The sequence below is a fragment of the Elephantulus edwardii genome, unplaced genomic scaffold, assembly GCF_000299155.1.
Source record: "Elephantulus edwardii isolate Elephantulus edwardi_28Jun2011 unplaced genomic scaffold, EleEdw1.0 scaffold00075, whole genome shotgun sequence".
Classification (NCBI taxonomy): domain Eukaryota; kingdom Metazoa; phylum Chordata; class Mammalia; order Macroscelidea; family Macroscelididae; genus Elephantulus; species Elephantulus edwardii.
In genome coordinates, this window is record NW_006399825.1 from 7,843,103 (window position 1) to 7,860,678 (window position 17,576).

The 17,576-nt window shown below is 42.5% G+C and overlaps 1 protein-coding gene across 1 annotated transcript in view; it reads left to right on the forward strand.

Annotated features, from left to right (window-relative positions):
• Positions 1-17,576, forward strand: part of LOC102862159 (uncharacterized protein KIAA2012 homolog) — a 177,448-nt gene that overhangs the window by 140,035 nt on the left and 19,837 nt on the right. The window contains 5 exon segments of the mRNA XM_006889149.1: positions 2,303-2,333; positions 4,206-4,268; positions 8,750-8,915; positions 9,656-9,770; positions 12,301-12,635. Of these exon segments, the coding sequence (XP_006889211.1) occupies positions 2,303-2,333; positions 4,206-4,268; positions 8,750-8,915; positions 9,656-9,770; positions 12,301-12,635 (710 nt within the window).

The following is a 17,576-nucleotide window of genomic DNA, read 5'->3' on the forward strand; positions in this document are numbered from 1 at the left end:
GGGTAGAGGTGCGATGGGGGCTCAGAACGGTCTCTAAGGTGTCAGCTCCATTCCCTGCATCCAAAGCATTCCCTGGGACTACTGTGACACCCTGGAGATGGGAGAAAGGCAAGAATGACTGAAACTCAGAAACAGCCCATAGTCTAGTGGCCAGTGTGCTCTGTCCAGGGAATGGATGTGACATGTTAAAGCTTGTTACCACTAGAGAGCGCTCCTTTCCCCATCTGTATTGTGAGATAAAACTCCAGGCCCCCCTCTTCCCCGGTAAAAAGCTCCCTAAATCTTCCAGGGAATACAAAGATACTTAAAAAGTGAAATCCTATGTCTCTCTCCCCTCCCCTCCATTTGCTTCTTGATAACCCTGGTGGCTTAAAGTGTTAAGGGTTGGGCTGCTATCTGAAAGGTTAATGGTTCAAACTCATCAGATGCTTCTGGGCAGGAAAGATGGGAAGTATTCTGTAAAGATTTACAGCCTCACAAATCTGATGGAAGTTGACCCCACTGTTGACCTCAAAGATTGTGGGTTGCTTACAAGAAGCACTGGGGGTATAGTAGTTAAAACGCTTGATTGCTAGCCTCAAAGTCTGAAGTTCAAACCCAGCAGCTGTTCCTCAAAGGAAGGACGTAGGTTTGTAGCCTCGGAAACCCTACAGTACAGGACAGTTCTACGTCTTCTAGGGTTGCTTTGAGGGGAGTCTGTTTCAGATGCTCCTGTGGACCTGTGGTTAAGGGGTTTGGTTGCCTAAATTAGAGTTTGGCAATTTGAACCCATCCATCCCTCTTTGGAAAAAAAAAATTGAAGCAACCTGCCCATAAAGATTGACAGCCTCCCAGACCCTCTGGGGCGCTTCTGTCCTGTAAGATCACTAGGAGTTGGAATTGGCTTGACAGCAACGGATTTGCTTTGGAGTCTGGCTTTTTCTTTCCTTGGAAAGTCCAGTGGCCTTTTCCCTACAAAGTTCACTGCTAGTCCAAAGACTACATGGTCTTTCTAGCAAGACTGATGGGTGTTGTTACCACTTTCTGCATTTGGTTCTCAGGTGGAAGGGAGCCTGCAAAGAGAAGTTCTCCTCCCTGTTTTAAAGTGTTCCTTACTGGGTGTGGTCATTTATCACCTCATCTTGTTTAATTACCTTCAGAGCCATGACATTGCTCTGCCAACCCAAAGGACACCAGTTCAAATTCACCAGCTGCTCTACAGGAGACAGATGGGCAGTCTCCTCCTCCCGTTCGCTCAGTTTCAAGCCTCTGAAAACCTGCTGAAAGGTCAGCTATGCGTTGGTACTGAGAGGTTGGCAGTGAACAAGGAGATGGGACACTAACCTAGCTGACATTGTTTAGTTATGCGTGGACCTGTTCTGTCTTGTCCCTTCACTCCTTATGTGCTGGCCTCAGGAGTCTCAGGGTGAGAGAACTCCTGTGCATATAGATGAGGTCTCCCCACCCCTAGTCCTCTCATGGGCCCCGACGTGCCAGAAGTTTCTAATGGAAACAGAGGCAATGAATGTAGTGAAATGTGCCCGGTCCTCTCAAGAAACACCTATTTAGGGCTAAGTACAGTCTCTTACATGGGGGTTTGGATTGCACTGTTCTTTCACAAACCAGTTTTGATGTAAGACAAAATACGTTTATTTCTTTTTTCAAGTTTTCATTAGCATTGCCATTTCCCACCATTATGATCGACCTTTATTATCAGTGTTTTATGACTCTTAAGGGCGCTCTGGCGGAGTCTGGGGGGGGGGGGGTTGCACCGCTGAGCCAAAGGCTAAGTTTCTCGGCAATTGGGTTTTCCCCTTGGGAGAAAGCAGCCGTCACCTCCTGGGATATTTACAGCCTCAAGGGCAATGAGTGAGGATTTCAAAGTGGTAGTGTTTGTTTTTTAAATAAATAATAACTTTGAACATCTGTGGAAAAAAAAAGAATAAACAAATTGTGATATGTTCATACAATGCAATACTGTACAGTAGCTTCAAGATGAAATAAATGAGTGAAAGCTATATATAGTAATATGATTAACCTCAAAAACATAATATTAAACATAAAGCAAGATGCAATGTTATATTAAAAATACCACTTACATAAAGTTTAAATGTGTAAAACAATACCATATGTTGTTTGTGGCTGCATTTATATGTGGCAAAGTATTAAAATTTGCATGAGGACTGATTTAAAAAAAAAAGCACCAAACCACCTCAAACTCATCATTGCCACTGGGACTCAGAGCTGACCCTGCAGCTGGTTTCAGCGACTAAATCACAGGAGGCGATTGCTCATCTTTCTCCCAATGATCAGCGTGCTGAAGATCCCAACGGCCAGAGAAGCACCACCCTTGAGTCAGCAACACAGCTGCCTCTGAACTCCACCACCAGAGCTTCCAGTGAGGAGGGGCTGAAAGCCCCCAAATTTAAAACATTAAATCGCCTTAGAGGAGAGAATGAAGAGAGAGGGTTTACACAGTGACAAAATGAACACCTGCACTGTTTCTGGATTGTCTCATTTATTTAGGAAAAATGTGACTCTATCATAACAAAATGTGGAGATCTCCCAGTTAATATACCCGTACAGACAACAATTATATGGGATTTTTTCCTGTAATTAGCATGCTTCAGATATCTTACAGATTTGGTAAGCAGCGAAGAGTTTTTAAGTTATTAGTCAAAGGACTGCCTTTGTTCCAATACTTCCTAAACATCAAGTTATTTTACTAAGGGGTGGGGGGAAGAAATCCTTCCGTAGTCCACGCCCACAACTGACAGTTTCAATTCTAATAAAAAATGGTCAAATGTTATCAATGTTGAATTCAGCTTTTGGCCAATACAAAAGCGCCCTCTGCTGGTACACTCGTGTCTCATTCCAAAACTCCAAATCCTAAAAGTGCTGTTTCCTAAACTATTCGCCTTCATAAACAAAACTTCATATAATTCCTCTTATCACAAAGGTACTTCAATCAGCTGTCGCTTACTGTATTACATATTATCCAAAACAGAATAAATTCCAAGGTATTACCCCAATCATCCTAGTATCTTGTGCAGTAACAATTTTGTCCCCACTCTACAACCTGGGAATAAGAGAGTAAGGGAGGGGTAAGGGGAGCTCTGGTGGTCTAGTGGTAAGAAGCTGCACTGTAATCTCAAAGGCACGAGGCTGAAATTCACCAGATGCTCTACAGGAAAAGGACAGGCAATCTTCTCCCGTGCAATTTACTGCCTCTGAAAACCTGCTGAATGGTCAGCTCCACAGCAAACAGCCACAACCACCACCACAATCTGGGGTTGCGATGTGAAACAGTAGATGCTAACCTTAAAGTTTCGAAATGGAAATGCGAAACAAGGTGAAAAGGGGTTATTGGGGGCGGGGAGCAGGGAATGAACCCTAACAGAGGAATTTACTGCAGTATTAATGAAATAATGCTAAAGGATGATGGATTAACTTTTCAAATCCTCCTCCGGAAGAAATTGAGGGGAAAGAAATTAATTGCATGCAAGACCCTGTGACTCTTCTTCTTAAGGAGTTACCCAATATGATCTCAGAGTCCTCATCAAAGAGAACTGTGTGATTGCATAAACCTTGCTTATAGGATAACGTGTGTTTTGTTTTAAACAATTTATCACTACATCGAGCTTTAAAAAAACAATCTCCCAATCTAACATTAGTTCCTTTTGTTGTTTCCACTTCTAGTTCTTATCTATTTTTTTTACTGAGTTCTAATACATTGTTCTATAGCTTCCATTTTAGCTTGTCATATAATATTTTCCATATTACTTCGTCTTCTTAGCGTAATCATTTGTGTCAAACTAATGTCATGAATTACTTCTCTGGACTTCGAATGATGGCTCGTCTCCAGTTATTCATTATGAATGATAATGATGTTGCAATAAATAAGCTGATGCAAAAAAGCTTGTATCTTTTGTTGAGTATGATTCTCAATCAACAGCTAGGGACATTTTTCTGGTTCTTGAAACATATTGTCATATTGCCTTCCCAAAGGGTCTTGCTAATTTGCATGTCACTTGCGGTGTGCCAGCCCTGATTTCTGCACTGGCTCATTTCTAGGTATAACACGGCTCATGTTTTCACTTGCATAACTTTGACTGTTCACCTGGCAGATGTTTCCCCATGCTTGCATCCCCTGCCTGCCCCTCATCTCGTGATCAAATCTGTGCCCGTTGCTGACTGAGGCTGCTCTTTGTTTTCACAGACCCAAGGCCTCTCAGTTCTTCCCTGCATGAGCACAGTCAGGTCCTGGAGCCTCACTCTGTCCAAAAGGTGTAAGTATCTAAAGTTGCAATGGCAAGGACATCTCCACTTTCATTTCATTTTAGTTCAGTTTCTTTCTTTTCCTGAGAGGCATGAGCTCTGACAGTCAGAATTAAACCATTGTCCAAGAAACAAAGATTCCTGGGGAGGATGATATTGTGATGTAACATCTTGACTGACTAGGTAATTTGTGAAGTTTAACTGTAGCAATATAGAAGCTGCTTTTTCTATTCGTCCATATATCTGCAATCTACAGAAATACCTGGATCTACAGAAATACCTGGAAACCTGAGGTATGTCACCTCAAGCCTTGGTTTCTCCTCTCAGGACATAGAGGCAGTCACAGGGTTAGAAGCCTTCCTAACTGGGTCTTTAAGGATTTGTAGGTAAGTCAAAACAGGTCCATGTAGATCTTTTTCATCTTACTCTATGCAAGAAAAGATCTCTCCTGTGTCAGGCTGTTACACAAAAGACCAATAGTTCAAATCTACTCAGAGAGACAGATAAGCGGTCTCCTCCTATGAAGATTTAACTCAAAACCTCTCATGTCAAATCAGAACCAACTCATAGACCTGACCCTCAGTTGGGTTTCTGGAGCTATAAATCACACAGGAGGAGATTGTCCATGTGTCTCTTGCAGAGCTGCTGAGAAGGATGTGAACTGCCTTAGAGGCCTGGCCTTGGGGTCAGCCCTACGACTCCCCATGGACCACACACTGGATAAGGATTTGCCGCACTGGAACTTGATGAGGGTCGCTATGAGTTGGAACCACCTTGATAACAGGTTTCATTTAGTTTGGGCAAGAAGGAACATGTTTTGTGTCATGCTGCTAGCCAAAAGGTTAGTGGTTCAAATCCACCAACTGCTCAGAAAGGGAAAGCTAGGCAGTCTCTTCTCATTGATTTTTACAATATCCAATTTTTACAAAATCCAATAGAATATCAACATGAGTTGGAATCAGCTTTGCAGAGGTTTTCTTGGGGAGTGCAAGAAAAGGCTCAGAACCTTCCCAATGACATAAAAGCTGCATATGCAGCAAGAAAAAGGTGATCATGCCGAAGAATTCGTTGCAGGAAGGGGCTAGTTTGGTCTGTTCAGGGTGAGGGTGAATGTACACAGTATTAAAGGACAAGTAGGAGTTGCAGGAGAGGCATCCACTTCCTAAACAACACGCCTCTCTCCAGAAACTCTATGAACCTTGTAAAAGTCGATAGTTATAGAAAGGCTTCAGGCTTTTTGTTCGTAGGATCGCTATGAGTCATACTCATATGGCAATCAACAACAACAACAATCTAAAACTGCCTGAATTTAGCTCTGGGCAATTCAATGGAATTGCTAATTTCCATTGAGTGCTTATTGCATCCAGGGCCTTTTAATGTATATTAAAAGTCAAGTTCATTGATGTCCCAGGCTCATTTGATTTAAGGTCTCTTTGGCAATAGCAGCTGGTGCTATTGCTTCTGCCTCACACCTTGAACCCCTGATCATTGTGATCTCCCATGAACCTTGAGGAGGCCTGGCATCACAATGGTTAAATACTTGGCTGCTAACCAAAAGGTTGATGATTAGGACCTACAGGGAGATGCAAAGAAGAAAAGACCTGGAAATCTGTTCCCACAAGGACAGTTGTTCATGAACTTCAACTCAAAGCCACTTTATGTACAACAGAGCAAAACCCTACCCAATCTCGCGCCAGCCTCACAATCTTGGCTGTGCTTACTCCCATTGTTGCACTCATAGAATCAATCCATTTCTTTCAGGATCTTCCTATCTTTTGCTAATCCTCGAAATTTTTCAAGCATGATGTTCTCCTCAATGGATTGGCCCCTCCTGTTGACATGCTTAAAGTATGTGAGATAAAATCTCACGATCCTTGCCTCAGAGAGCACTTTGGCTGCATTTCTTTCAAGACTTATTGGTTCCTTTAGCTCCTATTGCTGTTGAATCCATTCCAACTCATAGCTGACCCTCCACCTTGTTTCCAAGACCATAAGTCTCGCAAGAGAAGGCTTCCCATCTTTCTCCTGAGGAGGGGCTGCTGAATTCAAATTGCCAGAGAAGCACAGGCATTGAGTTAGCTGCACAACTCCTCTGGACCATGCCACCAGAGCCCCCTGCTCTCTTGGCAGTCCAGGGTGGTTCTGAACACGCACATTCAGAGACATCAATGACCTAGGAAATGCTGTAGGGCAGTTATACTCTGTCATATAGAATGACCATGAATCAGAAACCATTCCACAGCATCTAACAACATGAGCCTTGTTAGGAAGAGAATCATCTGCCTTCACCTACCTTAATGATCAAAAAGGCCACGTATTCCTCAGAAACACAGTTAAGTGTCAGATTAACAAACAAGCTGAATAAGCACAGACTTCCTGATCTATTGTGAACTATCTCACACGTGTCATACACATCGTACAGTGAAGCCCATCGGAAATGGTTCACTACAAGCAAGCAAGCCTGTGCTCACCCTGCCTACTGGATAAGCCGCCCCTGGAGAGTGCACTGAGATGACTGAGGAATTTCCATTTGACCATTCTCATACCTTATCTTGTTCTTGACCATTCTCATACCTTATCTTGTTCCACAGCAAACTTAAACTGCCTCAAACAACAACCAACAAAAAGAATAGATGCAACTTACACTCATAATAAAATGATTTTTCTTTTTTTTTTAAAATCAAAAACCAAGTGAAGGGGAAAGCAATGATATACAATAAGGAGATGAGTGGTGCAACATCCCTTAAAAGGGGGAAGACACGGAGACATAAAGGAGGATTAAATGGAAGCAGAATTGCAGGGAGGCAGTGGGAAAGGTGGTATTACAGGGGGTATATAATTAAGGTGATAGAACAAAATGTACATAAGCAGTTGGATGAAAAGCTAAGTTTCTTTGTAAACCTTCACTCAAATCACAACTTGGAAAATAAAAAGATTGGGGCGAGGGGTGGGCAGGGAGAAAAGTGCAACAGTGAACGAATGGAAACCCTAAGTCTCTGTAAACTTTCACTAAAATTAATAAAATTTTTAAAAAGAAAAGAAAAATATTCACTGTGTGGGAAACTAAAAAAAATAAAATAAATAGAACACAAACTCTCCACAGGAGTCATTGGAACTGAATTTTGGACTCGACACAGATTCCTGAAGGAAGAAAATCTTTGAAAAAAAAAAAACAACACACAAGCAAAAGAGCAGCCCAGTCCTGTGGTTCTCCTCTGCAGCTTTACCTGTTCCTCAGGGAAAATAAAGTTTTTCTTCTAGCAGTAAATTCTAAAGGAGACTTCTTCTGTGAGTTTTTATAGAGTGACATTGAATGATTTAAAGACTCCTATCTTTACAGGAAATTCCACTTACCTCATTCAACAAATATTTCTCACGTCTCTACAATAAGGCCCTATGCAGCACAGTGCAGTAAATAGAACACTGACTTGGCGAAAAAGCAAATGCCCAGAATTGAGCCAGGACACAGCAGGCGCTCAGTGCCTAGTAGCCAAGGCTGCTGTTACTAAAACACACGTGACTGGCTCTTAGTGGTCTTTTGACCCAGAGGACATCAGTCAATTATCCTCAGGATACAGTCAGTGATAGAAATTCCACAATGAAAAAAACTAACACAGCATATGACCTTTTGATTGCTGAATTTGATAAAGAATATAATTCAGAGTCTGAAATACACAAACTGTTCCTTAAAGGCAAGAATAGTGAACTTTGAGCATGTTGGGAAGGGCTATTCCTTGGAAAGGGACATCATGCTTAGAAGTGGAGGGTCAGTGAAGAAGAGGAAGAATTTCAACAACATGGATTGACACGGTGACTGCAGCTCAAGTGTGTCAGAGATGATGAAAGTGAAACATGATATGACAGGGTTCAGATCTGTTGTTCATAGGGTCGCTATAAGTTGTACTTGACTCAACACCACCTAATAACAACAAGAAGACAATCCTTCCTAAAAAAATCTTTTTTTAGCTAAATTTTAAAGAAAGACATTTCAATTACATGATTTTATGTCCATCAATTGTTTTTGTTGTGTGCCAATTAGTAGGAGCGCCTCATAGCTGACCCTCCTGCTGGTTTTCTGAGACTATAAATCACACAGGAGGGGACTGCATGTCTTCCTCAAACAGAGCAGCTGGTGGATTTGAACTGCTTGCCTTCGGTTTGGCAGCACAACTTCTTACCCACCAGGACACCAGAGCTCCCTGTCATTCAATTACAGGTATAAGTATGTAACCCTGAAGAGATAAACAGTAAAACTAGTACTTCCCTCTTCTCTCTCCCTAAAGTTGAGGATTTACTCCCAAAAGAACCTCAAAAATGAAAACCAAACTTTCTGATCTCCCTTATTCAAAGATAGGTTGAGGGGTGGAAGTATTGAACAAGTGTGTAAATGGCCCAGCATGAGGCCTGGTACAAAAAAGGCTGAAATCCCTCTTCCTTATCTACCAGACAGTGATCTCATAAAGTTGGTCCTGTTGGTTTGCTCTTTTCAAAGGAACAGAGATAATGATAGACACCCCCTGCACAGAGGACTTCCAGGACATGAGCTGGTGACACAAGAGAGAGTAGATGCTGTAGCTACATCAACTCTCCCAGGAGAAAGAGAAAGAAGACCTGAAACAAGACGGTTCAAACAGCGGACACCCACCAGCATCAGTACTGTGAGTGTGAATACCCAGGAGCCTGGTCTGAAAGTCCAATCTGGATCATGCTCAACCATCAAGATTACCATATACAGTTGTGTAGATCATTTACTACACAAGAGGGCAGTTTGTGTGGTAAGGAAATCCAGCTTGTGGTCCATTCACCAACCCCAAGATGTGTCTGCATGTACTTGAAGGATGGAGCGGGAGGTGGTTTCCAATCCCTGCAAGAATCTTGACTGGGTAGCGGTATCCACTCTGCTACCTTGTCTTAGAAGGAGCTTCCATGCTGTCCTAACCCTAGGTACAGGTGAAGAAGGAAAGGGTTGGGAACATCTGTCTGAGGTTTTCCAGAAAGTTAGCAAACAATGCAGCACTGAATAAAGCTGGCTTTGATTTCAAATAACTAACCATTAATCATGGCAACACCAATCAATCAAAGGTGAAAACTGCTTCACTTTGATCCAGCTCTGGAGACCATGGTTTAGCATCAAAAAAAAAGGAGGCGGGTCATAAAGTGGATTCTGTTCCTCTTTTCTCTTGTGAAAATATACTTAGCAGTTTAAAATCAAAGGCTGAACCTTGGGCTCTCCCCAAAGGCTCCACACTCTTAAAGACCTCGCTCTTCTGCTTCATCTGGAACCCATATGAATTTTATCCTTTTACCTTGTTAAATATACATTTCCTTTGATGAGCTTTTTTGTTTGTTTATTTTGCCACACATATCATGGTCCCTTTTCTTAATTTCTCACCTTTAGGAGAAGGAACTGACTGACAAAGCCAAGAGAAAGAAAAGAACAAAGACAGACAAGTTCAAAGTCCCTACAGGGGAGAGAGAAGGAAAGATCCACAGTGGAACAGAAGCTGCTGTTGGTAAAGTAGCATCAGTTCCTAATGAGTGGGGATGGGGTTGGCAAGAACCAGTGTGAATCCTGTGGGGCGAGTTCTGTTTGAGTCTCCTTATCTCTAGTCACCTAGTGGAAAAAGAGTTGCACTGCCAACCTAGCAGCAGGTGGTTCTCACCCATCAGCCGCTCTGAGCAATTTCCTCCAGCATTATTTTTTCAGCTTCTGAAAACCTGCTGGATGGTCAACTTTGAGTCATTTCCAGCTCAAGGACAGAGAGGCAAGTATCTTAGTAGACAAGGAGAGGAAACCGGGGACCCTAGAAGTCTATGATCACCAAGAGAAGAAATGATGATGATGACAGCAGCAACAACTTACTGAACAACCAGGAAATCAGGTGTTACTGAGTTAACTTCAACCTATGATGACTCCATGTGTGTCACAGTAGAACTATGACCCACTGAGTTTTCAGTGGTTGATTTTTTTAGAAGCAGATCACTAAGCCTTTCTGCCAAGTTCCATCTTGTTGTTGCGTGTCATCAAGTATGACTCATAGCGATCCTATGAACAATACATAAAACTGACCTGACCATCATCTCTGATACATTTGAGCCTGTTGCTGCAGTCACCATGTCAATCCATCTTGACTGGGATCTTCCTCTCTTCACTCACCCTGACCTTTCCAAGAATGAGCTCCCTTTCCAAGGAATAGCCTCACCCAGCAACATGTCTAAAGTATAAAAGACAACATTTTGTCACCTTTGCCTCCAAAGAGCACTCTGTACCTTCTCTAAGGCATACCTGTTCATTCTTTTGAAAGTCCATGGGATATTCAGTACACTTTGCCAACGCCACGACTCCAAGGCATCAGTCTGCTTCTGTCATCCTTATTCATTGTCCAGCTCTCAGATGCAAGTGATCAGCTCCCCTAGGTGGACTCAAAACTCTAATATCTTGCGTAACACCTGAAGATGTTAATCATTTGCACTTTGCAGGAACTCTATCTACTGAATGTCTATTGTATTCTAGAAACTTCATTTACCAAATGCCTGTATATGATCTTACGAAATCCTCACATCTCCATGAATGTACTGTAGTTTTATTCACACAGCCGTTGAGACTCAGCAGTTGTATGAGACTTGCCTGAGATCAAACAGTAAGTGGTAGACCCAGGCCTGTCTCTGCCTATCTGACTCCAAACACAAGCAATTACCATGACATTATGATCTAGTAATTATATCATAACCTGAGGCTTGTGTGGTGAGAACATTTACGAGGGGAGTGGATTTGCAACAAGCTTGGGAAATCACTCCAGTTACCATTTTCCTTCTCAGTTCCCTTCATTGAAATATCTCTCTTGCAAGTCTGACAAGGAACTTAGATTCCTATCCTGCTGAAGACCCTTTAGCCTAAAATGCCACCCATTCTTTCCAGCCACACAACTAGAAAACCCTCCCAACAAACCACAGGTTATCTGAATAGACACTGGGCCAGATCCATTTTCAAGGTTTTCTTTTTAAACTCTTAACTAAGTTTACATTTTTGTAGTCATATGTTTGGGTTGCATGGCAGAATTGAGGCAAAGAAATGCTTGACCTTCAGAGGTGAGTGGGGGGAAGAATCCCTAGAGTATGGCAGGCTTGAACTCTGCCAGGGAATCAAACTGCAACCTTAAGTCCGACTTTCTGGCTGTGTCCACAGGACTCCACTCGGGAGTCATACACCCTTCTTGGGTCAGGGTGAAACGCAATTTTTTTTTCAATAGCAAAGACTGCTGAATTGTAATTTATTCAAATCTAAAAAGATAGACTGCTGAATTGCAATTAATCCAAACAGATAATATCATTATCTCAAATGATGGCCTATGGACTGTATTTTCTCTCCCCATTAAAAAAAAAATCTTTTGATAAAAATGTACAAAGCACACACCATTTGGGGACACAGATTACATTATTTGAGTTGGATAGACATTCGCACCTTCCTTTTTGGAGTTGTTCCTTCCTCATTAACATAAACTCTTACCCCTAAGTTTCCTATCTAGTCTTTTGCTTTACATTTGCCAATTTGATCCCTGTGGATGACCTTCTCAAACACTTAAAGTGGTAGTTAAAATGCAAGTTCCTACTACATTCAACTTCATCTCACTTACTTTGGGCATTTTGCTAGGAGAGGCTATTCTATTGGAGTGGGACATCATGCTTGGGAAGAGAGAGAGACAGTGAAAGAGAGGAAGATCCTCAACCAGACGGATTGACACAGTGACTGCAGCAATGGGCTCAAGTGTGTAAGAGATTATAAGGACTGCACAGGACAAGATCAGGTTCAGGTCTGTTCTTCATAGGGTTGCTAACAGTTGTATTCAATTCGGTGTCACCTAACGAGTGTCTCCAAATCTAGGGATGGGATGAGACTCCAGAATCTGTTTGCAGGTGATAGATATTGGACATTGAGCCTTAAAACTGCTTGTAATAAATATTGGACACTGAGCCTTAAAGCTGCTTAGAGGATTTATGATGACCACCTTTACTTACCTCAGCTACACTGCTGCTCTTCTCCAGGAAAGTCAAAGAAATCAAAGGTTGAAAAGAAATCAGAGGTAACCCTCAAAGAAAAAAAGCCAGGAGCCAAAAGGAAAAAGAGGCAGAAGGTCAAGAATCTAGAGATAGCTGAGTCGAGTGGGCCTGATGTCAACAGTGCTGAGGAAAGAGAAGACACCTCGGAGAGAGAGTTCTTCCCTCCAAGCCCCATTGTAGAACACCTGTGGCTTTCTCCCAAAGATGATGCTCCAGAGACCCAAGTCTCTATAGATGAAAGATCCTCGCCCACCCAGCTTGTAACAGTCACTGAAAACCTGGAACCCGAAGAAGAGGAAAGTCATGATGACTCAGCCAAGGTAAGACTGGTGCACCACACGTGTGGGAGAACGGCCCGTATCGATACCGCTATTCTTAGCTGTGTCTGCAACACACACACAGAGAAGAGCTGCTCCTCAGGGTTCTCAGGGCTGTGACCTGTGAGAAACAGGGCAGCACACTTGTACTCTGGGTAACTTAACACTATCAACCTTTTGGCTATTTGCGGAGCATTTAACTGTTTGTACAGCCCAGAGATTCTCCCAATTTCTACTACAGTCACCAAAATGTATCTATTACATACCATTTGGAGTGGTGTTGGGGATTTTGTCTACTTTAGGAGAAAAATCAGTATCACAGCATGGTCCAAGCCCCTGTAACACTGATTTTTGTGAGGCCTCCCAAACTGCCTGGCATGTCCTCTCTGCTTCAAGAGCATAAAGTTGGCACAGAGTTGATCTATGAAAGGAACAGGGCTCGCAGCGACAGGGGAAGGTGGATACTGGCCATCCAAGCCGAGCAGAGATTTTTTTTTTAACTTGGCTTGGAGCGTAAAAGCTCCTCACCTTTGTTTTCCTCCCAAAATCACTGGGGAAACACCCCTTTGCTAATCTTCTTCTCTATGGCACACAACTGAACCCATACCACTTAAACACAGACACTTACGTTTACAAGGTGCTCTTGCCTGTTTGAGTCACATTGTTCCAGGGGTTTAGAGCCTAAAATTGGTATTTAAAAGGAAAATTATCCTTGAAAACAAAAACAGAACTACACAAAAAGTAGACCATGTAGATACACCATCTCCCGTTAAGACTGACACAGCCAATATTTCCTCTGCTGTTAGAATAGACCACTATTTCTTCAACTAACAAACAGGTATTAAACTATATTTAGGAGTCTGATAGTATAGGAGAATGCGGGGGATGAGAGTAAAGGAAATATGACATTTATGTCAACATAAGTCCATAACTAAAACTGTTGTTATGTGCTGTTGAATTGGAACCAACTCATAACTGACATTCCAGCAGATTTCTAGAGGCTGTAAATCACAGGGGAGGAGACTGCCCATCTTTCTCCTGTGGAGCAGCTAGTGGATTCTAACTGCCTGCTTTGGGTTTGGTAGCTTTACCTCAAAACCACCAGGGCTCCCTATAACTAAAGCAGTGTGGTTAAATCTACATAAGTTCCATGTTGTTGCTGTTATGTGCTATCTATCGAGTCACCTACAACTTATAGCAACCCTATGTACAATAGCTCTGAAGCCTGCCCTATCCTGAGCCAATCTCACTGACTCTGACACACCTATACCCATTGCCCCAGTTACTGTCCTATGTACAATAGCTCTGAAGCCTGCCCTATCCTGAGCCAATCTCACTGACTCTGACACACCTATACCCATTGCCCCAGTTACTGTATCAGTCTATCACATTCAGAGTCTTCCTATCCTGCACTGTCCCTCTACCCTTCCGAACACCATGTCCTTTTCCAAGGACCGGTCCCTCCTGACCATGTGCCCGAAGTATGTGAGATGGAGCTTCAGAATTCTAATCTCCAAGGAGAAATTTGGTTTCACCCTCTCCAAGACAGAATTATTTGTTCTCTTGGCAGTCCATGGTATGTTCAAGACTCTTCTCCAGCACCACAACTCAAAGGCATCAATTCTTCTGTCATCCTTAGTCATTGTCCAGCTCTCTGATTCACAGCAAGCTATGTAGTAAATCTCATTTTCTCTTTAGAGCAACACTTATGAACCAGGTATGATTAGCCCCATTTTACAGACCTAGATACTGAGATTTGAAGGTCATAGATGCCAATTGCCAGAAATTGCACAACCATCAAATATTAGTACCAAGACTATAGGTCTTTTACTTCTAAATTCAGGGTTTTTACTCTTTTTCATTATCATCTGTTGTTGTTGTTGTTGTTATGTGCCTTCGAGTAGCCTGCGACTCATAGCGACCCTATGTACAATAGCCCTAAACCCTGCTCTATCCTGTGCCAATCTCATTGTCTCTGACACACCTACCCCCATTACCCCAGTCACTGAACCAATACTGTCCCTCCACCTTCCCAAGCATGATGTCCCTCCTTGCAAGATGTCTGAAGTATGTCAGATGAAGCTTCAGAATCCTTGCCTCTAAGGAGCAGCCTGGCTTCACCCTCTCCAGGACATACCTGTTCATTTTCTTAGCAGTCCATGGTATATTCAATGCTCTTCTCCAACACCACAGCTCAAAGGTATCAACTCTCCTTCTATCCTCCCTAGTCATCGTCCAGCTCTCTGATGCATAACAAGTGATTGCAAAGACCATGACATGTATCAGATGCACCTTAGTCTCCAGGCTGACATCGTTGCTCTTCTTTACTACTGATTTTAAAACCCATGGTCTTCCAAAAAGGTTTACAGTAAGATTTTTTTCTCTCCTTATATCAATCTCTCCCACGTGCCAAGATTAAGGAATTCTGTTCTGCACATTTTAGTCCATGAGTAGAACATGTTTGGCCTATGAGAAAATTAGAATTTTGTGGATATTATTAGTCCTCAGCACCATGCTGCCTCTGTAAAGCTAAAAAGGAAGGAGGTTTCACCCCACTTTGATACGTACAGTTCTTGTGGAAGAGCTACCTCTCAAAGCAGGCTTCACACCTGTTCATCACAACTTGGTTCCCTGCTAAGCATTTGCCTTTCCATCCTAGTTACACATTTTAAAAAGATTCTCAAGTAACATTCATAGATTCACAAGTATTCTAGTTCTAAGGCCTGCTATCAAGGTTCCTTTCATAAGCTAAGGAGGCAGGCAACACTACAGAGGACAGAGAAAATGGATGCAATACACTAAGAGAACCATCTTTCATTGAGCTTGAAAAATTGAGCTTGTTCAAGATTAAATTTGGGATTAACACATCTTTTTTTTAAATTATTATTAAATTTTATTAGTTTTAGTGAACATTTACAGAGATTTGGGGTTTTCATTCATTCATTGTTGCACTAGATTAACACATCTTGATTGTGCTCATGCAAAACCTATAGCTGGACTAGGGAGCAGTCCTCAGAACAGAGCAAGGAAACACATCATGGTTCAAAAGCAGGAAAGGAGTGTGTCAGCGATGCATCCTATCTCCGCACCTTGTCAATCTATATGCAGAACAGATCATTCGAGAGGCTAGGCTTTATGAGAAGGAATGTGACATCAGGATTGGAGGAAGACTAATGAACAACCTACATTATGCAGATGATGCAATCTTGCTTGCTGAAACTGAAGAGGATCTGAAGCACTTGTTGCAGAAGATCAAGGAATGCAGACTTCTGGATTGATTGCTTCTCAATGTCAAGAAGACAAAGATTCTTACCACTACCTGGCAGGAAACATGATGGATGAAGAGGAGACGGAAACTGTCAGCAGCTTCATCTTACTTAGATTCACAATTAACAACCTTTATACCAGCAGTCTGCTTACCCAATGCAGACAGAGAGTGGGGTGGAGCTCTCCGATGAAAACAAGCTTGAAAGGAGGAGTGGCGTCCACTTCCATAATAGCTTGCCTCCGGAAACCGTATGAACCTGGAGAGGGATGAAAGGCACCCAAGCATCGAGGACTCTCCTTCACAGGGTCGCTATGAGTCACCTGTGACTTCACGGCACTTAACAACAACAACAACATACCAGCAGTCAGAAAATAAGGAGATGCATTGCACTAGGAAAATCTGCAGTTAGGGACCTCTCCAAATTATTGGGAAGTAATGATATCAGTTTGAGGACTAAGGTGCATCTGATTCAAGCAATAGACTTTTCCTATCACTTGCTATGTATCTGAGAGTTGGACTGTGAATAAAGATGACAGAAGGAGAACTGACGCCTTTGAGCTATAGTGTTGGAGAAGAGCACTGGATGGCCAAGAGAACAAACAGCTATGTCTTGGAGAGGCTGTGGCCCAAGTGCTCTTTGGAGGCAAGAATGATGAGGCTTCACCTCACATACTTAGGGTATGTTGCTAGGAGGAGCTGTTCCTTGGAGAAGGACGTGATGCTGGGAAGGGTGGAGAGTCGGTGAAGGAAAGGAAGACCCTCAACCAGGTGAACTGACACAGTGACTGCTGCAATGGACTCGTGTGTCAGGAAGTGTGAGGACAGCACAGGTTTCAGAGCTTTTGTTTATAGGATTACTATGAGTCATACGCAATTCAACGCATCTAACAACAACAACAACAACATCACAGACAAAGGGAGAAGGCAGAGAAACTGAAATATTCCCTGCCCTCACCCCCGGGTTTGGCAGTGAAGGAACTGAAATGAACCAACATGTTAATTTAAACTGTAATAAAACGTTTTAAAAACAACAACACAAATAGCCTTATTTAAAACCACATTGCAGCCTTGGTTTCACATTAGAATCATCTAAGGAGTTTTTAAACCCTTGAAGGCCCCTCCCTCAGAAATCATTTAATTGGTCTAAGCAGTAGGGGCTCTGCTACAGCTTTTTTCTCTCCATTCTGCTTGAGTGGCTTAGGGCTGAGCCTACTGGCTCAGTACTTAAGCAATTGGCTACTAACCAAAAGGTTAGCTAGCTGCTCTAAAAGGGAAAAATGTGATCATTTGCTTCTGTAAAGATTGTTGTTGCTGTTGTTTTATGTCGAGTTGCTTGTGACTCATACCGACCCTATGTACAACAGCTCTGAATCCTGCTCTAGCTCTTGAGCAAATTTTATTTTCACCTACTCCCATTATCCCAGTTACTGAGCCAATCCATCTTATCCAGGATCTTCCTCACGTTTGCTGTCCCTCCACCCTTCGACTTTGAGTCTATCCCACCTGAATTTCAGAACCATCTCAGGAACAGGTTTGAGGACTTGAACACTAATGAGCGAAGACCAGATGAGTTGTGGGAGAATATCAAGGGTATCATCCAGGAAGAGTGCAAATGGTCATTGCAAAGTCAGAAGAGGAAGAAAAGACCAAAATGGATGTCAGAAGAGACTCTGAAA